Source organism: Amblyomma americanum, chromosome 4 (assembly GCF_052857255.1).
Source record: "Amblyomma americanum isolate KBUSLIRL-KWMA chromosome 4, ASM5285725v1, whole genome shotgun sequence".
Taxonomy (NCBI): Eukaryota; Metazoa; Arthropoda; class Arachnida; order Ixodida; family Ixodidae; genus Amblyomma; species Amblyomma americanum.
In genome coordinates this window covers 12,472,024-12,488,743 of record NC_135500.1, presented here as the reverse complement: position 1 = coordinate 12,488,743, position 16,720 = coordinate 12,472,024, and the positions used below count along the sequence as shown (strand labels likewise).

Genomic DNA, 16,720 nt, shown 5'->3' with positions numbered 1-16,720 from the left:
CGGCGCGCGTTTCACTCCGTCCACAGCGTTCTTCCAGTGGGCCGGAACTGCTTGTGCAGTCCCACCGTGAAAGGGCCACCGAAGCTTCATTGCGCGCATACAGCTCGTTCGGTTCGAAAGCCGCCGGCGTACCGCGTGTTGGAAATAAGCGCATCATGGTATTTTGTGGTACTGGATGATTGACTGGTCTGTGATAGGTGATGAGGAGTTAATGAAATCATTGTAATTAGTTCATTACTTAAAGAAATGAAAAATTGCAAAAAGGGGTTCAAAGGTGTAAAAATGCTCAGAATGAAGCTAATGCTTGATGATGCTAAGAAAATTTACACTGTAATTATTCAATTATTTATATGACACAAATACAAAATACTGAAAATGCGTTAAAAGATGTCAAACTGCTCAGAATGGAAAGCCTAACCCGCTACGCTCTCGCGTCATACCCTTAAGGCGGCGCTTAAGTGCCCTTTCCAATTTTTTTCTATTCCCGACAACATTTGGCGCAAGCTGAAGAATGTTCGTTGAACGCCCTTTTGCCAAGTAGTTTTACTGTGATGCGAGCGGATTTTTCAATGTTTCTTTTTCTCATTTAACTACTGGAATAAACTGGATTGCAGTCCAAATTAATGAGTGAGTATTCTGCCGACTGCAGCGGGACACCCGGCTGCAGGCCTCCGTGCTGGAGTGCCTGGAGGTGCTGCTGCCGCACGCACAGCTCTTGGCCGACAATGGTGAGTGTGCCGCAGAGGCCTGTCCATTCCAGTTATTATGTGTCCTACGTGCAGAGGGCTGCCCGAGCTGCCTGCCCTCTCACCCGTGGCTGAACCGGGCGCTGGGCCTGCGCTGGAGCACCCGACTGCTCGGCCTGGTGAGCACGGGACCTTTCTCCGCTGGCAGCGGGTTTGGTTTTGTTCACAGCAGTATTTGCACAGCAAAGAAAACTGCAGTTAGCTTACCGTTCCTCGCATAGTCAGTATGCACAAAGTGAACAAGGGAGCTTGACAACATTTCAACAAGAGGACTTCTCTTCGTCGGGTCAGAGCGTTCACCATTGTTAGGGTTTAGTTTTTAAGGGAGTAACTACTCATTGGACTCCACCCGAGCACAGCCATACGGCTGCAAATGAAAGCTATACAGCTTTCTCAGAAACTCCGTAGTTAAAGAAAAATTCTTCCTGGTCCAAGGTTCGAACACGGGACGAGCGCTTCACCGAAGCAGTCGCTCTACAAACTTAGCTAACCGGGATGGCAAGGTTATGGTAGGGCGAGAGCGAATTGGTCAGTAGATCTAAGTGGGAACTGCGTTGGTCAAACGTTTCTAGAGGAATCCCCCAACGTGGGGTAGAATTGTAATAGGGGAGTAATTACTCACACGAAAAGGTACAGCGCAAAAAGACAGGACTAAAGGAGCTGACAGACGCAGGCGCTGACTTACGACCGATGAGTTTATTGCAATGATGGCGCAATAAATAGGAGAACCTAAGCACAATCAGCTCGTTGCATTGCATCGCTGACTGAGTACGTTAACAATCAGAAAGAAGGAAAGAGGTAAAAGCAGCACTAGTCAGCCACTGCGATAATCAATTTCTTTTCGAGTAAGCGCAAGCTTGCTCACGCACTGTTCTTGCTTTTGATGAATCAGGAACGCTTCAACTATTTCCCGCGTGCGCTCGTCTCTATGCCTGTACAAAATTGTCCTGCTGTAAGCTGGGGTGCATTTGCACTCAGGCCAATGTAAGACAAGATTTGTTTTGATGGGTGGTGCCAAGGAGCGTTCATGTTCTCTTAAGCGGTCATTCACTCTTCTCATTCACGCAATTGATTACGCATTGGACTCCACCCAAGCGCAGCCACACGGCTACAGATGTGAGCTATACAGCTTACTCAGAAACTCCATAATTAAAGAAAAATTCTTCCTGGTCCAAGGTTCGAACCCGGGACGAGCGCTTCACCGGAGCAGTCGCTCTACCAACTGAGCTAACCAGGACGGCGAGCTCTTGGTAGGGCGAGAGCGGATTGGTCAATAGATCTAAGTGGGAACTGCGTTGGTCAAATGTTCTTCTACTCCACCTTGGGGGATTCCCCTAAGCATTTCACCAACACTGCTCCCACTTGGAGTTATTGATCAATTCGCTCTTGCCCTACCATAAGCTTGCCGTCCCGGTTCGCTCAATTGGTAGAGCGACTGCTCCGGTGAAGCGGTGGTCCCGGTTTCGAGCCCCGGATCACGACTAATATTTCTTTAGGTACGATATTTCTGAGAAAGCTGTATAGCTTTAGTTTGTAGTCGTTTGGCTGCACTTAGGCGGATGCAGCGCGTAGGACATTACAACAGCTCCGCGGTCGAGAGACCTTTCTATAGCCTTTCTGAAAGTGATTGAACAGATTAAAACTGAACTGAACACGTAAATTCAGTATTCGGCGCATGAATGCACCTGGTGCACGAGCGATCGAGGTTTGTAGATGGCCTCTCTGCCGGTAAATTAATGAACGCGCTTCTTCGCGACTAGCTTGAGCAACACAAGCCTAGGCCGGCTAAAAAAATTTGCTCCTGCTATTACCTTAATCAAGTACGCGTCGATACGTTCACGTCCGGCCGGCTATGCGCTATCAGATAGTTGGTAAATGCACGAAATCGGATCCTAATTTTGATCAGAGAAAAAAAGGCTCTGATCTGTGTCCTAATGTAGACGTAAATCGCTTTGTGAAAAATTGGAGCAGGAAGCAAAATATCGGCGCGCTGACATATGATGCCTAGCATCGCATGGCATTTGGTGTTATTTCCATGAGTAAAAAACTAAAAGCGAGAAGCTTACTCCGCGCAGCGTATTGTCCTCTCAAAGTGGCGCAGCACTGCATCGGAATTTCACATTTCTAATAAAGCGCAGCCGTTTTAACCCAACGCTGGGCAGCAGTTTCGATTTCTCCACCGAACCAACATGGCGGGCCTAGTTCTCGAAGAGCCAAAAAATGGCGCTACACATTTTGCATATTGTCTATTCCTCAGTCGCACCGAGGGTGGCAAATTACCTGTGTGTCCGCTGTCAAATCGGGCTTTAGATTGTGCACAGGAAAGGCAGCTATGGCCACAACGTGCAGCCACCAGATTAAGCAACACGTGACTGTCCTTGATGTTGGAAGCATTGCCAGTGTTTAACATAGTACTTGTGGCCATAGACAAGCTTGCACACCTCTGCGTGACCGTGAATGGTACGGAGAACTATCGACAAATGGGCCATTTGGTACAGCAAACGAGGGATATTAGGCCAGAAGGTCATGAAAAACAAAGGCATCAAGGATATAACGAAATTTTAGGAGACTGCTACATGGAGGAAACCAGGTTTAACTATATTTCTTTTTTGCTGTAGGAAATGGACATGGCTTCTGCTTTGTTCTTTGAACAAGAAGGCAATCAGCGGTGGCAGCTGTGCAACACTTTGACAAAATTCTGCAAAGGAAGTGTCTATGCTGCAAATACATTTTAAAAATGTTCAGCATTTTGAAGCAAGCAAGGCTGAAGCGAAAAAAAGAAAACAGAACATGGCGACCCCTTTAAAATCTTGTGTTAGGTTTGCCATCCAGAAGTTAAGAGCGCAGAACGTAGACGGGACACGGAAAGAGAAGCACACACAACAAGCGCTGACTTTCAACAACGTTCAGTTGGAAAGGACACAGATTCTTATATTCGCACGTCATTTTACACCGTGATGCACGTGCCGTCCTGCACACTCAGAGCAAGATTACTGCACGCCCAACAGCTCAAGTTCCTTTTTTGTTAACAATATGAACGGCTTGCTTACGCACTGGTCCCTTCGCTTGGCTATTTCGGCGTCCTCAATAACCTCGCGGACCAACTGTGCACTGTGTTTATTGAACACTTTACATCGTTTGAACTCTGTGGCACATGTTTTGGAAGGGCTATCTCTTACATGAATACCTAAATGCCTGCAGGCTTGGTCAACATTATTTTTGAGCTCTTTCATTCTCTCATTGGTGCACCTGCCTGTCTGCCGAACATACTCTTTCCCACATTTTAAAGGTATTGAACACACAACCGCTTCCGCGAAATCCAGGAAGCAATTCTGGTGGTTTATTATGCAGTCTTGCTCTTTTTCTGGCTAAGCTGCATTCACACGCCGGCAGAGGCTTTTCAGTTTCTTTGGGGCTGTCAGAACGACACCAACGCCTGCATTGTCACCAATCTTTTTCAAGCCATGGGTTACGTTGTGCACATATGGTAGGGCCACAATCCTTCGTATTTCGCGTCTGTGCTCTCGGCACTTTGTTCGGCTCCAACACGTTCGAGTTTGATGTTTTTTTTTTTTCAACCGGTCCGCCACTGATACAAGCAGGTGCGAAAGGTAACCAGCTTCAGTAAGGAGGTCAACCTGGCGATGAAAACTAGACTCCATTGAGTGAATGCACGACTTCGTAAGCGCATTATACAAACAAAGGTTTGCAATGGCTCTTTAAACTCGTTTTGAATGAGCCGGCTGGAAAGAGAGCGGCGCCTTGTCACCTCTGGGATCATGTGCCCAGCACACCTTCCCCCTTGCGATCTCGAGCCTGAGATCTAGGAATCTCAATGGCCCCTGCGTGGGAAGCTCGTGCGTGATAACAAGCGGCTGAAGAGCATGGCTAAAGCAGGCTAATTCTTCCAAAGCAACCTCAAGGGAATTCGTGCCATGGCCATCACAAAGTACTAAGTAACCATCAACGTATCTAAACACTCTTCGAAAGCCAGCGAGCTGCAAGGCCCGACCAAAGGAGGTAGAAGAAGCCGCTCGAGAACAGAGGCGGCTGGAGCCGCCTGGAACAAGCGGAAGAGCGGGCAGCAGCAGCAGCAGCAGCAACAGCAGCAACATAAGAAACAGAAGCCCAACAGCAGTGGAAACAAGGTGAGCTGGAACGCAGGCCCTCCCAAATCACTGTTCCAAAATACGAGGAAAGATAATACGCAAGAAAACACACAAACCCACATAGAAAAGGAGAGCAGAATCCTTAAGCAGAACGAGGAAGAACAGGAAAAGAAAATAGAAGAATTAACAAGAGTAGTCAGGGAGATGCAGGCGGTTAGCCCTCCTAGGTCACCGTCGCCACCAAGACAAACGCCATGAGAAATGCCCGAATACTTTAAGAATTTCATGACAGAAGTGATGCAGAAACTCGGCCTCATGGAACAACGCATATAAATGCAGAAGGCGGAAATTAGGAACATGCGCAAACAAGAAAGAGCACAAGGTGTCAAGAACAAATTTGACCAAGAAAGAAACCTAGAAAACTAATCATGGCTAGACAACATAAAGGACAAAAGACGAACAGCTAGAAATCTGGCAGTGGAACTGCAGAGGAGTATGTAGAAGACAAGGGTAGCTACATCAGTACATAAATAAACAATCGACTCCACCTGACGTAACAGCCTTGCAAGAAATTTAAAGGCACCAACCTAGCCTGCAGGGATACACGCTGCAGGAAGAGGAAGAGGAGAGTCAAACAGCGCTCCTAATAAACAAGAACCTAGTGCCCATAGCATACGACAAAATAGCAAACACGGGGATTGGCCATGGGATCATCGAAATCATACCAAGAAAAAGAAGGGGAGGTAGCATTTTCGTAGTCAACGTATACAGCCCCCCAAGACAGAAAAATGAAGACAATGCAAGGCTTTTCCACGAAACAAAAAAGCTAGCCAGAGGAAACGCCCTAGTAGTAGTGGCAGACCTTAACGCAAAGGACCCCAGTTGGGGGGGTATAGAAACACGGACAAAAAAGGCAGCGACATCAAAGAGGCGGCCGAAGATAACTACTTCAGCTTATAACCGACCCGGGAGTCCCAACCCGACTAGGCAACAGCATACAGGAAGACACCAGTCCGAACATAACTTTTATCGCGCAAACCAAGCTAACATGGGAAAACATGCAAGAAGGGCTAGGGAGCGATCACTCCATAATCAAAACACAAATTGGTACAGATCACCTCAGGAGAAGAATAGGCACCGCAAAGATAACAGACGGGAACGCATTCAGAGAAGCATGCAAGGAGCTCTCGAGGGAAAGAATACAATCGATAAAAGAATTAAGCGGCAAACTGCAAGCAAAACAAAAGGACCACAGCAAAGAAATTGACCGCACAGAGCAGACACCCGAAGTGGACTCCAGACTACTGAAGCTATGGGAGGTTTGGTTTAGGTTTGGTTTGGTTTATATGGGTTTAACGTCCCAAAGCGACTGAGGCTATGAAAGACGGAAATTTCGACCACCTGGGCTCCGGAAATTTCGACCACCTGGGGTTCTTTAACGTGCACTGAGATCGCACAGTACACGGGCCTCTAGAATTTCGCCTCCATCGAAATTCGACCGCCGCGGCCGGGATCGAACCCGCGTCTTTCGGGCCAGCAGCCGAGCGCCATAACCACTCAGCCACCGCGGCGGCTGAAGCTATGGGAGGCAAGATAGAGTCTCAATAAGAGGTGGAAAAGACAAAAATTAAATAGGAAACTAAAGAAGCAGATTGCCGAGATCACCCAGAAGACGGAGGAATATGCGGAGCAACTAGCCAGAACCAATTGGCAGCAATTTAGCAAATCTCTATGTGGGACACCACGCACGGCAAAAACGTGGAACATCCTTAGAGCCCTACTTGACCCGGCCAGGACCAAATCCGAAAACAAGGTGATACAAAGGCTGGTACATCAGTTTCAGGGCACCAAAGAAGAACTAATGAAAAAAGTGAGACGGAAGTGCTATGGAAACGACAATCCGAAAGCATTACCGGAAGGATATAAGGGAGCAGCAAACCCTACTCTAGACATACCCATAACTAGGGAGGAAGTATATGCAGCAATAAGGAACACAACAAGAAACACGGCGGCGGACGCAGTCAAATCAAGAACGCACTAATCAGCAACCTAAGCGACGAGTTGGTTGCAGAACTAATCGACTACAGCAACAAACTATGGACCGAGGAAACAGTGCCCGAAGTGTGGAAGCACTCAGAGGTGATAATGGTTCCGAAGCGAGGAAAAAAGTTGCAAGTAGAAAACTCACTACCAATCTCCCTAACCTCGTACGTAGGCAAGCTATATGAACGGGTGATAACGATGAGGCTCCAAAATTATATGGAAGACACGATCTCTATCCGCAGAGGATGTACGGCTTCCGATCGAAATTATCAAAGCAAGATGTGCTTCTGCAACTCAGAGAAGTACTGAGCAATATACTGAGGAAAGGAGAACACGTGGTCATGGCTCTGGATATAAAGGGAGCCTTTGACAATGTCAATCATGAAGCCATACTCACAGGACTGGATAATCTAAAACTGTGGGGAAAACATCCATGGATACGTGGAGGCCTTTCTATTGAATAGAACTGCAACGATTGGAATATGAGAAGTTAGATCCGAGGTGATACGCACCTCAAACAAGGGAACCCCCCAGGGATCAGTAATTTCCCCACTACTCTTCAATATAGCAATGATCGGGCTGGCCAAGCAACTAGAAAAGATAGACGGAATCAAACACTCGATGTACGCCGACGACATCACGGTCTGGATAAACCGAGGCTCGCTCGGAGAAAAAGAAGAGAAGTTGCAAGAAGCGGCCACATGCATAGAGGAATACGTAAAAGCAAGAGGCCTCGCTTGCTCTACAGAGAAATCAGAACTGATAAGAGTCTGGAGAGGCAAGATGAACCAGGCGGTGTCGCAAGAAGAAGAGTATAGGCTGAGGGTTCATCTGGAGGGGCAGCCGATACCAGAGAAGACAACCGTAAGAATACTAGGAATGTGGCTCCAGTCCAACCAAAGATGCAACCACACTCTGGCGCTACTCAAGAACACCACGACGCAAATAGCACGCATGATAAAGAGGGTATCCTACAGAAGACAGGTGATGAGGGAGGAAGACACGCTCCAGCTGGTCACAAGCCTCGTAATCAGCAGAGTGACATGCAGCCTCCCCTACCATAGCTACACAAAGCAGGAAGAGCAAAGAATTGACGCTATAATAAGGCAGGCATACAAACAGCATTACACCTGCCACAACGCACATCAACCGAAAAACTATTAGCGCTAGGGATACATAATACCTTTGCCGAGCTAAACGTGGCAATAATGAGCAACCAAATCCAAAGACTAAACGAAATTAAAGCAGGAAGGGTACTCTTAAGGAGATACTGCAGCGAAGGACAAGTAAAGGAACCCGAGGCCATAAAAGAGATACCTGAAGAGTATCGGAGCACAATGCATGTTGCGTCGATACCAGAATATATGGATCCAAATCTACATAAGGCAAGAAGAGAGGCTAGGGCCGAACACATGCAAAAAAAGGTTAGAGGATAAAAGCAACGTTCCATACACTGACGCTGCGAGATACGACCAAAACAACGGCGCAGTAGCCACAGTTGTAAACGAAAACCTACAAGAAGTGACAAAAGCGTCACTAAAGGACTCCACGGTAGTGGAAGCGGAAGAAACGGCGATAGCTCTAGCAATATCGGAAGGCAACCGTACCGACATATCCCTGACAATCGTAACGGACTCACGAACGGCAAGTTGAAATTACATGAATTGCAGAATAGGAGCGCTACGCATTATAGACACCCGCCCAGCCGACAAAAAACATTAAACACACGATTATCTGGATACCAGGGCATACAGCGGTAAAGAGAAACCAAGTGGCTGATAGAGTGGCTCGAGAGCATACAAGCCAAGCACTCTATGCATACAGCCACGAGGAACCCGAACCAGTAACCCTAAAATATTCAGACATACTGAATTACTACAAAGGTGTAAGAAGAAGATATCCAACACCCAAAGCAAGACTAAGCAGGGAAGATGCAGATGCACGGAGATTAATCCAAACAAACACCTTCCCCAACCTAAATATCTGAAGCAAAATGTTTCCTACACTGTACGAGGCAAGATGCCCATTTTGTGGTGACAAACCAACACTCTATCATACGCCATGGGCCTCCCAAAAGATAGAGCCACCGATCATTATGATAGTCAGTAACCCGAATATGGAACGGTGGGAGGGTATGCTGACTAGCATACACCTGGAGACTCAAAAGGGTCTGATAAACAGAGTGCGAGGCGCAGCCATACTCAGTGGGGCCTTAGACTAGGGCCCCAACCCTGTAACAAGATGGAGTGTCAACCGAAGAAGGAAGACACCATCTGAAGCCATCAAAAACTAATTGAGAGCTCAATAAATGTTCTTTCCTCTTTCCTCGAACACTTGACCCAGTGAGGGTGTTGTTTAGGAATCTGTGGTTCTAAGCAAGCTACACGTCACTAAGTACAAGATCCGATGCACACGCTGCGTTTCTGCAAATACGCATTTCCCTTCCAGAGAACATGGACTTCAAATACACAAAAAGGAATTCCGAGAACCCACCAGTCGACACCCCCCAGGCATCTTGAAATGCGACTGCACCGTATGTATCTATATACTTTTCGACACAATCAAGTATCTCGTCTTGGGGAATCGAATAATAGAAATATTTTACATCTACAGAGTATGCCGCAAAGTCACTGCTAGAGCTGTCGGGCACTGTCGTGTGTCGGCAGCTTTGAGGGACGAACAAACAATATGAAATTCGCGCCATTACTCTCCTCTCAAAGAAATATCACTCCGATGCTTTAAAACAAATAACTGACTAGAAACCAATAAAACGGACTGTGCTCAATACACACCGAGAGTGGAAACAGCGTCGTTTAGCGAGCTTAGTCGGACGACATGGACAACTTGCGGTCGTACGCGGCGTCGCTGGGATGCAGACATTTCCTCACGGACGACTTCATAGTCCAGTTCACCTAGCCAACAAGGAACCTTATACGTGCCGAAATAGCGGCGCAAAAGTTATTCGCCCAATCCCTGGTGGCGAATGGGCGTCCAAGCACAGACTCGGTCTCCTGGCTTGCATTCCGAGTTGCGTCTTCGTAGGGTGTAGGCTCTGGCGTCGGTACGCAGCTAGTCTTTCATCCGTAATCGGGCTAGCCTTCGGGCTGCTGCTGCGCTGAAGGTAAGCGGCGACGTCTACGTTATCTTCTTCGGCAATTTGGGCAGCATGGCGTCTAGCGTGGCCGCGGCCTCCCTCCCGTGTAAGAGCATACAGGGCTTCACCTGGGCGGTCTCCTGCTCTGCGGTGTTGTGATTTAAATGTGATTTAAATGTGCATTAATGATACATTATGATAAATAATTTTATTTATTTATTTTTTTCATTTTATTTATGACACTGCCAACTGCCTCTTGGCAGTCCGGGCAGGAATGAGTGAGTACAAAGTCGGTACTGCAAATCAAAATAACAAGAACGTGAGTTACAAGGATGAGTTAATGGGAATTAAAGCGAAATGACTGAAATTATACCTAATTAATTAATTGTGAATGAAGTGGTTAAATTAGGAACCAATTAATTGTTGAGGTGAATTAAGCAGATAATTAAGGAATTAAAGATGAATGAAGGATGAAATGATGGAACGAGGATTTAAGGATGAAACGGCGGTATCATCAGAGTTAATCGATGCACAATCAATCAAGTGAACGAGAAAACAACCATGGTGCCAAATTTCAAAGGCGCCCAGTGTCGAGGAGGTGTCAACGCTTTCGCATTCATCCAATACGGGTAGCCGCAGCGATCTCTAATTTTTTGCGGCGCTTCCAACTATATATATATATATATATATATATATATATATATATATATATATATATATATATATATATATATATATAAACAGCTCCCAGCACAGGGTTCCTAGGTGCCTATACTAGTTGAGGGGCAGCGCCCACTTCATCTCCCCTCTAAGGACCAACAGGACGCCCAACGCAACGTTCTTACAAGTCCCGCCTATCTGGTGGCAACACTCGCCCGCTGTACCTAGCCACTTCCAGTTGCCCTGTGTGGTGTTACGTTTCGCCTACGACGCGCGGTATAGCCGGCGCGGATGCAACGGACGCCGGGGCTTCGTTCAAAGTGGCGGTCATTTTGACCCGTTCATCGCTGCCGCAACGCCTCCCGCCAAGCGCGTCCAGGCAGGTTTCAATGCCACGTGTCTTCGTGTGTGCATGTGTGTGTGTGCATGTTGGTGCCCACGCTTGTCAAAGCGCGGCAGCCGGGGAGAGGAGCTCCCCAACTGGGAGGCGAGGAGGACTGACCGGCGCCGGCCCGGCGGGCGCGCACGTCACGTCTCAACATGTCCGAGCGTCGCCGTATCGGGCGCCTCATCCCGAGCCGTTCCTTCTTGCCCTCGACTCCGAGGGTATAAAGGCGGCTGCCCCGGACGCCAGAGAGACGATTTCTTCCTTCGAGTAACGTGGTCGCCCTGTCCGGCTGCTCTTTTGCGATGCCAGAATAAACAAGTTGTTCTGTTGGCAGTCGACTCATCCTTTGCCAGGACCTTCGGATGTTTCCAGCTGTGCCCCAGGCCGCCAGGCCAACGCTACCCTTGGGGCTTGCAACCCATTTGCAACAACTGGTTGCCAGCGGTGAGATCGCGACAACGGAGGCCAGCAGCGAAGATATGCGGTCAACTGTATGCTGAGCAGCACAACGACCATCCGGGAGCAGTGCAACGAGCCCTGTGTGATGACTGGTTGCCTGCAGCGGAACGACTGCGCTGAATTCTTGGCTGCGAGGTTTGGTGAGTGCGGGACTTTCTTCTTCTGAGTTTTGCCAGGCTTTTGTTAGTGTCAGAAACAGAGCTGGTAATTGTGGTTGTCGTTGCTGCCGGGTTAGTTTGCGGCAAGACAATAGTAGGCAGTAGAGAAAGCAGCATTCGGAGCAGCCATGGATTTGAAGTCGTTGCGCAAACCGAAATTGCAGGAGCTTGCAAGAGAGTTGGGTCTGGATGTCTCAGACAAACTCAGAAAACCAGAACTGCTAAGGGCTATTCTTGAGTTGGAGGCTGAGGATGACGAGCTGTCGGAATGCCTTGAGACCATTGAGGAGAGGGAGCAAAAAGAGAAAAACGAGCGCGAACGTAAAGAGCAAAAAGAGAAAGACGAGCGCGAACGTAAAGAACAAAAAGATAAAGAGAAAGAAGAGCGCGACCGTCAACACGCTTTGGAAATGAAGCGTCTCGAGGTAGAGATGGAACGCGCTCGTAATGGAAGTCAGGCACACGGTGCAGGAGAACGAGTATCGTTCAAAATGACTGACCTGATGCGGCCGTTTAAGCTTGGAGAGGACATTGGTTTGTTCCTGGTTAACTTTGAGCGAACGTGCGAGAAGCAGGGGTTCTCTCGGGAAACGTGGCCACAGCGCTTGCTCACTTTGTTACCCGGCGAGGCGGCCGACGTAGTCGCTCGCTTGAAGAGAGAGGAGGCAGAAGATTTCGACCAAGTGAAATCGAGTCTGCTAAAAAAGTACAGGCTGTCAGCGGAGGCGTTCCGTCGGAAGTTTCGGGAAAATGAAAAAGGCAGAAGTGAGTCATATACAGAGTTTGCCTACAGGCTTATGTCAAACATGCAGGAGTGGCTCAAAGAAGAGAAAGCGTTTGGTGACCACGAGAAAATTCTGCAGTGTTTCGGGCTGGAACAGTTTTATAGTCGGTTACCTGAGAACGTGCGGTACTGGGTCTTGGATAGGCCAGACGTTAGTACAGTGGCTAAAGCCGCCGAGCTAGCCGAGGAGTTTGTGACGCGTCGGGCTTGCGGAGCTAAGGACGGTCAAAAGGGTGAATTTGGCTCCAAGTCTGAGAGGCCGAAGTTCACACCCATGAGAGCAAGGGGGGACACACGTAGTGCGGATGCGAGTGAAAGCAGTCCGACCGAACGTAAGGAGACGGCGGCAGCCGAAGCCGAACGCAGAAAGCGGTTCGAGAGGAGGCAAGCGCGCGTGTGTTATACGTGCCAGAAGCCGGGTCACTTTTCGGCGCAGTGTCCAGAAACAAAAAGAGAAGTCGTGTGTTTGTAATTATGTAGCACTGACGAGAACATGAAGCTTCTCGAGCCTTACATGCGAGACTTCCTCGTGAACGGGAAAGAGTGCCGAGTGCTTCGTGATTCCGCAGCTACAATGGATGTAGTTCACCCCTCTTACGTAGAACCCGATATGTTCACGGGCGAGTGCGCATGGATCAAGCAAGCCGTGGAAGCTCATAGCGTGTGTCTGCCCGTAGCAAAAGTGCTTATTGAAGGACCTTTCGGAGCACTTGAGACGGAGGCCGCGGTGTCATCTATGCTGCCCCCCCCCCCCCCCCCCCCAGTACCCGTACCTATTTTCGAACAGGTCCGATCACCTCCTGCGCGAGAAGGGGCTTTTGTTTGGTGAGGCTAGCGTTCAGGCCTTAACCAGATCGAGAGTTCGGGAGCTCGCTGCAAAGGCGGTAGGTGCGGGGCCGACGTTGTCGAACAATGAGAAAGGGTCGGAGGCGCAGCAAGCTGATATTCAGAGCACGTCCGAACTGGATAAAATTGAGCCTGTAGCGTTGAAGGCACCAGGTACTGGAGAGGAAATGCCCGACACGGGAAAGTTAGAAGAGCTTCCGGTTGAGCTTCCGGGACTAAGCTCAGTGACGAACAGGGAAGACACCGATCAGGTCATTAGTGACTTAATCGGTAAAGCACCGCTGTCGCCTGAGCAGAAAACCGAACTACACCAACTCTTACAAGAGTTTCAAGGTCAGTTCTCTGAGAGGCCTGGTAGGACTTCTGTCCTTACTCATGATATAAAACTTACCTCCCCAGAGCCAGTACGATCCAAGGCGTACCGGGTGTCACCCCGCCAGCGCGATACTATGGAAGCTGAGGTAAAGAAAATGCTACAGCTTGGTGTTATTGAGGCGGGTGAGAGTGATTATACCTCTCCTTTGATTTTAGTTGAGGTACCGGGCAAGGAACCTCGTCCTTGCGTCGACTACCGCAGGCTTAATTCCATCACTAAGGATCAAATTTATCCGATCCCTAACATCGAGGAGCGCCTTGAGAAAGTTAGTAGCGCTCAGTTTATTTCCACCCTAGATCTTGTCAGGGGTTATTGGCAGGTTCCACTTACAGAAGAGGCTAGTAGGTATGCGGCGTTCATTTCACCAATGGGAACATTCCGTCCTAAAGTTTTGAGTTTTGGTTTGAAGAACGCGCCATACTGCTTTTCAAGCCTCATGGACAAAGTGTTGCGGGGACAGGAGGAAATCGCTTTACCGTATTTAGACGACGTAGCGATATTCTCCGCATCCTGGTCTGAGCATATGGCACACTTGCGGGCAGTGCTAACCCGCCTGAGCGAAGCGGGCTTGACAGTCAAGGCTCCCAAGTGCCAATTAGCACAGGCCGAGGCTGTCTACCTCGGTCACGTGATTGGACAGGGTCGTCGCCGCCCCTCTGAGATAAAAGTGGCCGCTGTGCGAGACTTCCCGCAACCGCGCACGAAGACCGATATTCGGTCGTTCTTAGGTGTCGCCGGCTACTATCAGAGGTACATCCCCAGGTACTCCGATATCGCGGCTCTCCTGACGGATGCTCTAAGAAAAACAGAGCCCCAAACAGTCGTCTGGAGCGAGACAAAGGAAAGAGCTTTTAGCGCCCTAAAGAGCGCCCTAACAAGCCAGCCTGTGCTACGATCGCCAGACTACACAAAAGGGTTCGTTGTTCAGTGCGATGCTAGTGAGCGAGGCATGGGCGTTGTACTGTGCCGACGGGAAAATGGAGAAGTGGAACACCCCGTCCTGTATGCTAGTCGTAAGCTGACCTGTCGTGAGCAGGCGTACAGCGCCACCGAGAAAGAGTGTGCGTGTCTCGTGTGGGCCGTTCAGAAATTGTCATGCTACCTAGCCGGCTCGAGGTTTATCATTGAGACTGATCACTGCCCTCTCCAATGGCTGCAGACCATCTCTCCCAAAAATGGCCGCCTCCTGCGCTGGAGCCTCGCTTTGCAACAATATTCCTTTGAGGTGCGTTACAAAAAGGGGAGTCTCAACGGTAACGCCGATGGCTTAAGTCGAGGCCCCTAACGTAGGAATCCGCCTCAAAGTTGTTTGTTACTGATGTTTTCTTCCTGAGGCAGGATTTTTAACATATTGCTTTTGTTAGTGTTTCAAAGTGATGATGTGCTTTCTAGTGCAATTTTCCAATTTGTAGACGCGTTCTGAGTGCTGCTTGACTACTGTAAGGAACTAGGCAGTAGTATAAAAGGGGAAAGAGCCTGGCAGAGCTTAGTGAGGGTTGTCGCGTGCTTGCTGACTGAGCGGTTGCGTTTCGGCGTAGTTCTAACGCTTGCTGGGAACGAGAACAAAAGTGGCAACTCTCCCGAAGTCACTTTGCAGTGTCCTGTGTGAACCTGAACCTGAGAACGAGGCCTTCTCTGTGCGCTGCGCTCAAGCAACGCCGAGGGACGACCGATTTCGATTACGAGCATCATCGAGCGACATCCCTCTGGACAGCGGATGCAGTCCCCTGACCATCGGGATCTCCTTCTCCCGGCGGGGCGGTCTGTTACGTTTCGCCTACGACGCGCGGTATAGCCGGCGCGGATGCAACGGACGCCGGGGCTTCGTTCAAAGTGGCGGTCATTTTGACCCGTTCATCGCTGCCGCAACGCCTCCCGCCAAGCGCGTCCAGGCAGGTTTCAATGCCACGTGTCTTCGTGTGTGCATGTGTGTGTGTGCATGTTGGTGCCCACACTTGTCAAAGCGCGGCAGCCGGGGAGAGGAGCTCCCCAACTGGGAGGCGAGGAGGTCTGACCGGCGCCGGCCCGGCGGGCGCGCACGTCACGTCTCAACATGTCCGAGCGTCGCCGTATCGGGCGCCTCATCCCGAGCCGTTCCTTCTTGCCCTCGACTCCGAGGGTATAAAGGCGGCTGCCCCGGACGCCAGACTTCGATTTCTTCCTTCGAGTAACGTGGTCGCCCTGTCCGGCTGCTCTTTTGCGATTCCAGAATAAACAAGTTGTTCTGTTGGCAGTCGACTCATCCTTTGCCAGGACCTTCGGATGTTTCCAGCTGTGCCCCAGGCCGCCAGGCCAACGCTACCCTTGGGGCTTGCAACCCATTTGCAACAGTGGTGGTTAGACGATCCAGCTGGCCTTGTTTTCATGGGCGTAGTCCCTTTTCTGTGTGTAGCCACACTTTTCTGCTGCGGACTTGCCAGTGGTTGCCGTCGATGTGGTGCCTCAGTGTCGTCCCCACGAACTGCTTCTTGTAGGCATTGTAGTTGGAACAGGACCAAGTTGCACTGGTTGCGTTGTAGGATTGCTCCTTCCTCTTTTAAAACGAAGCTGTATACCTCTATACCGTCCAAGAAAATTTTCTTGTCGGCGGCGTTGCCAGCAAAAAAACGCCAGGCTAAAAATAGAATGTTAGTCCCAGTAGAAAAGTACCTAACAGCATAGAAATCGCATATCATACTCATCATAAGGCAGTCGTAGTGGGAAAGAAATAAATTAACAATATAAAAGCAAAAAACAAATAGTAATAACTTCGTCTTTAAGAGCGCGACGCGACAGCGTGTTGCACCGTTGCCAAGGGTTGCACGGAACGCCATCGTCCGTTCTGCGCAACGCCTTGCTCGTTGGATAATTTAAGAATGAATGAATCAAAAACTTTATCGGTTCCTTTAGGAAGTAGTAGCGGTAGGGGATGAAGTCTTCGTCTTGAAGCTTGGGTCCTCCTTGGCCGTGGGTGGGCCCCTAGTCCAGGGCTCCACTGAGTCGGGCCACCTCGCTTGCGTGTGCTATGAGGGCACTTTGGACCCCTAGCTCGCAGCTGGTGAGCCGGCTCACCCATTG

At 49.3% G+C, this 16,720-nt stretch overlaps 1 protein-coding gene across 1 annotated transcript in view; it reads left to right on the top strand.

Moving 5' to 3' along the window:
- Positions 1–16,720, top strand: part of LOC144127799 (uncharacterized) — a 482,923-nt gene that overhangs the window by 414,412 nt on the left and 51,791 nt on the right. The window contains exons 27-28 of the mRNA XM_077660716.1: positions 650–728; positions 783–865. Coding sequence (XP_077516842.1) covers positions 650–728; positions 783–865 — 162 coding nt within the window. The remainder of the gene's footprint in view (positions 1–649; positions 729–782; positions 866–16,720) is intronic.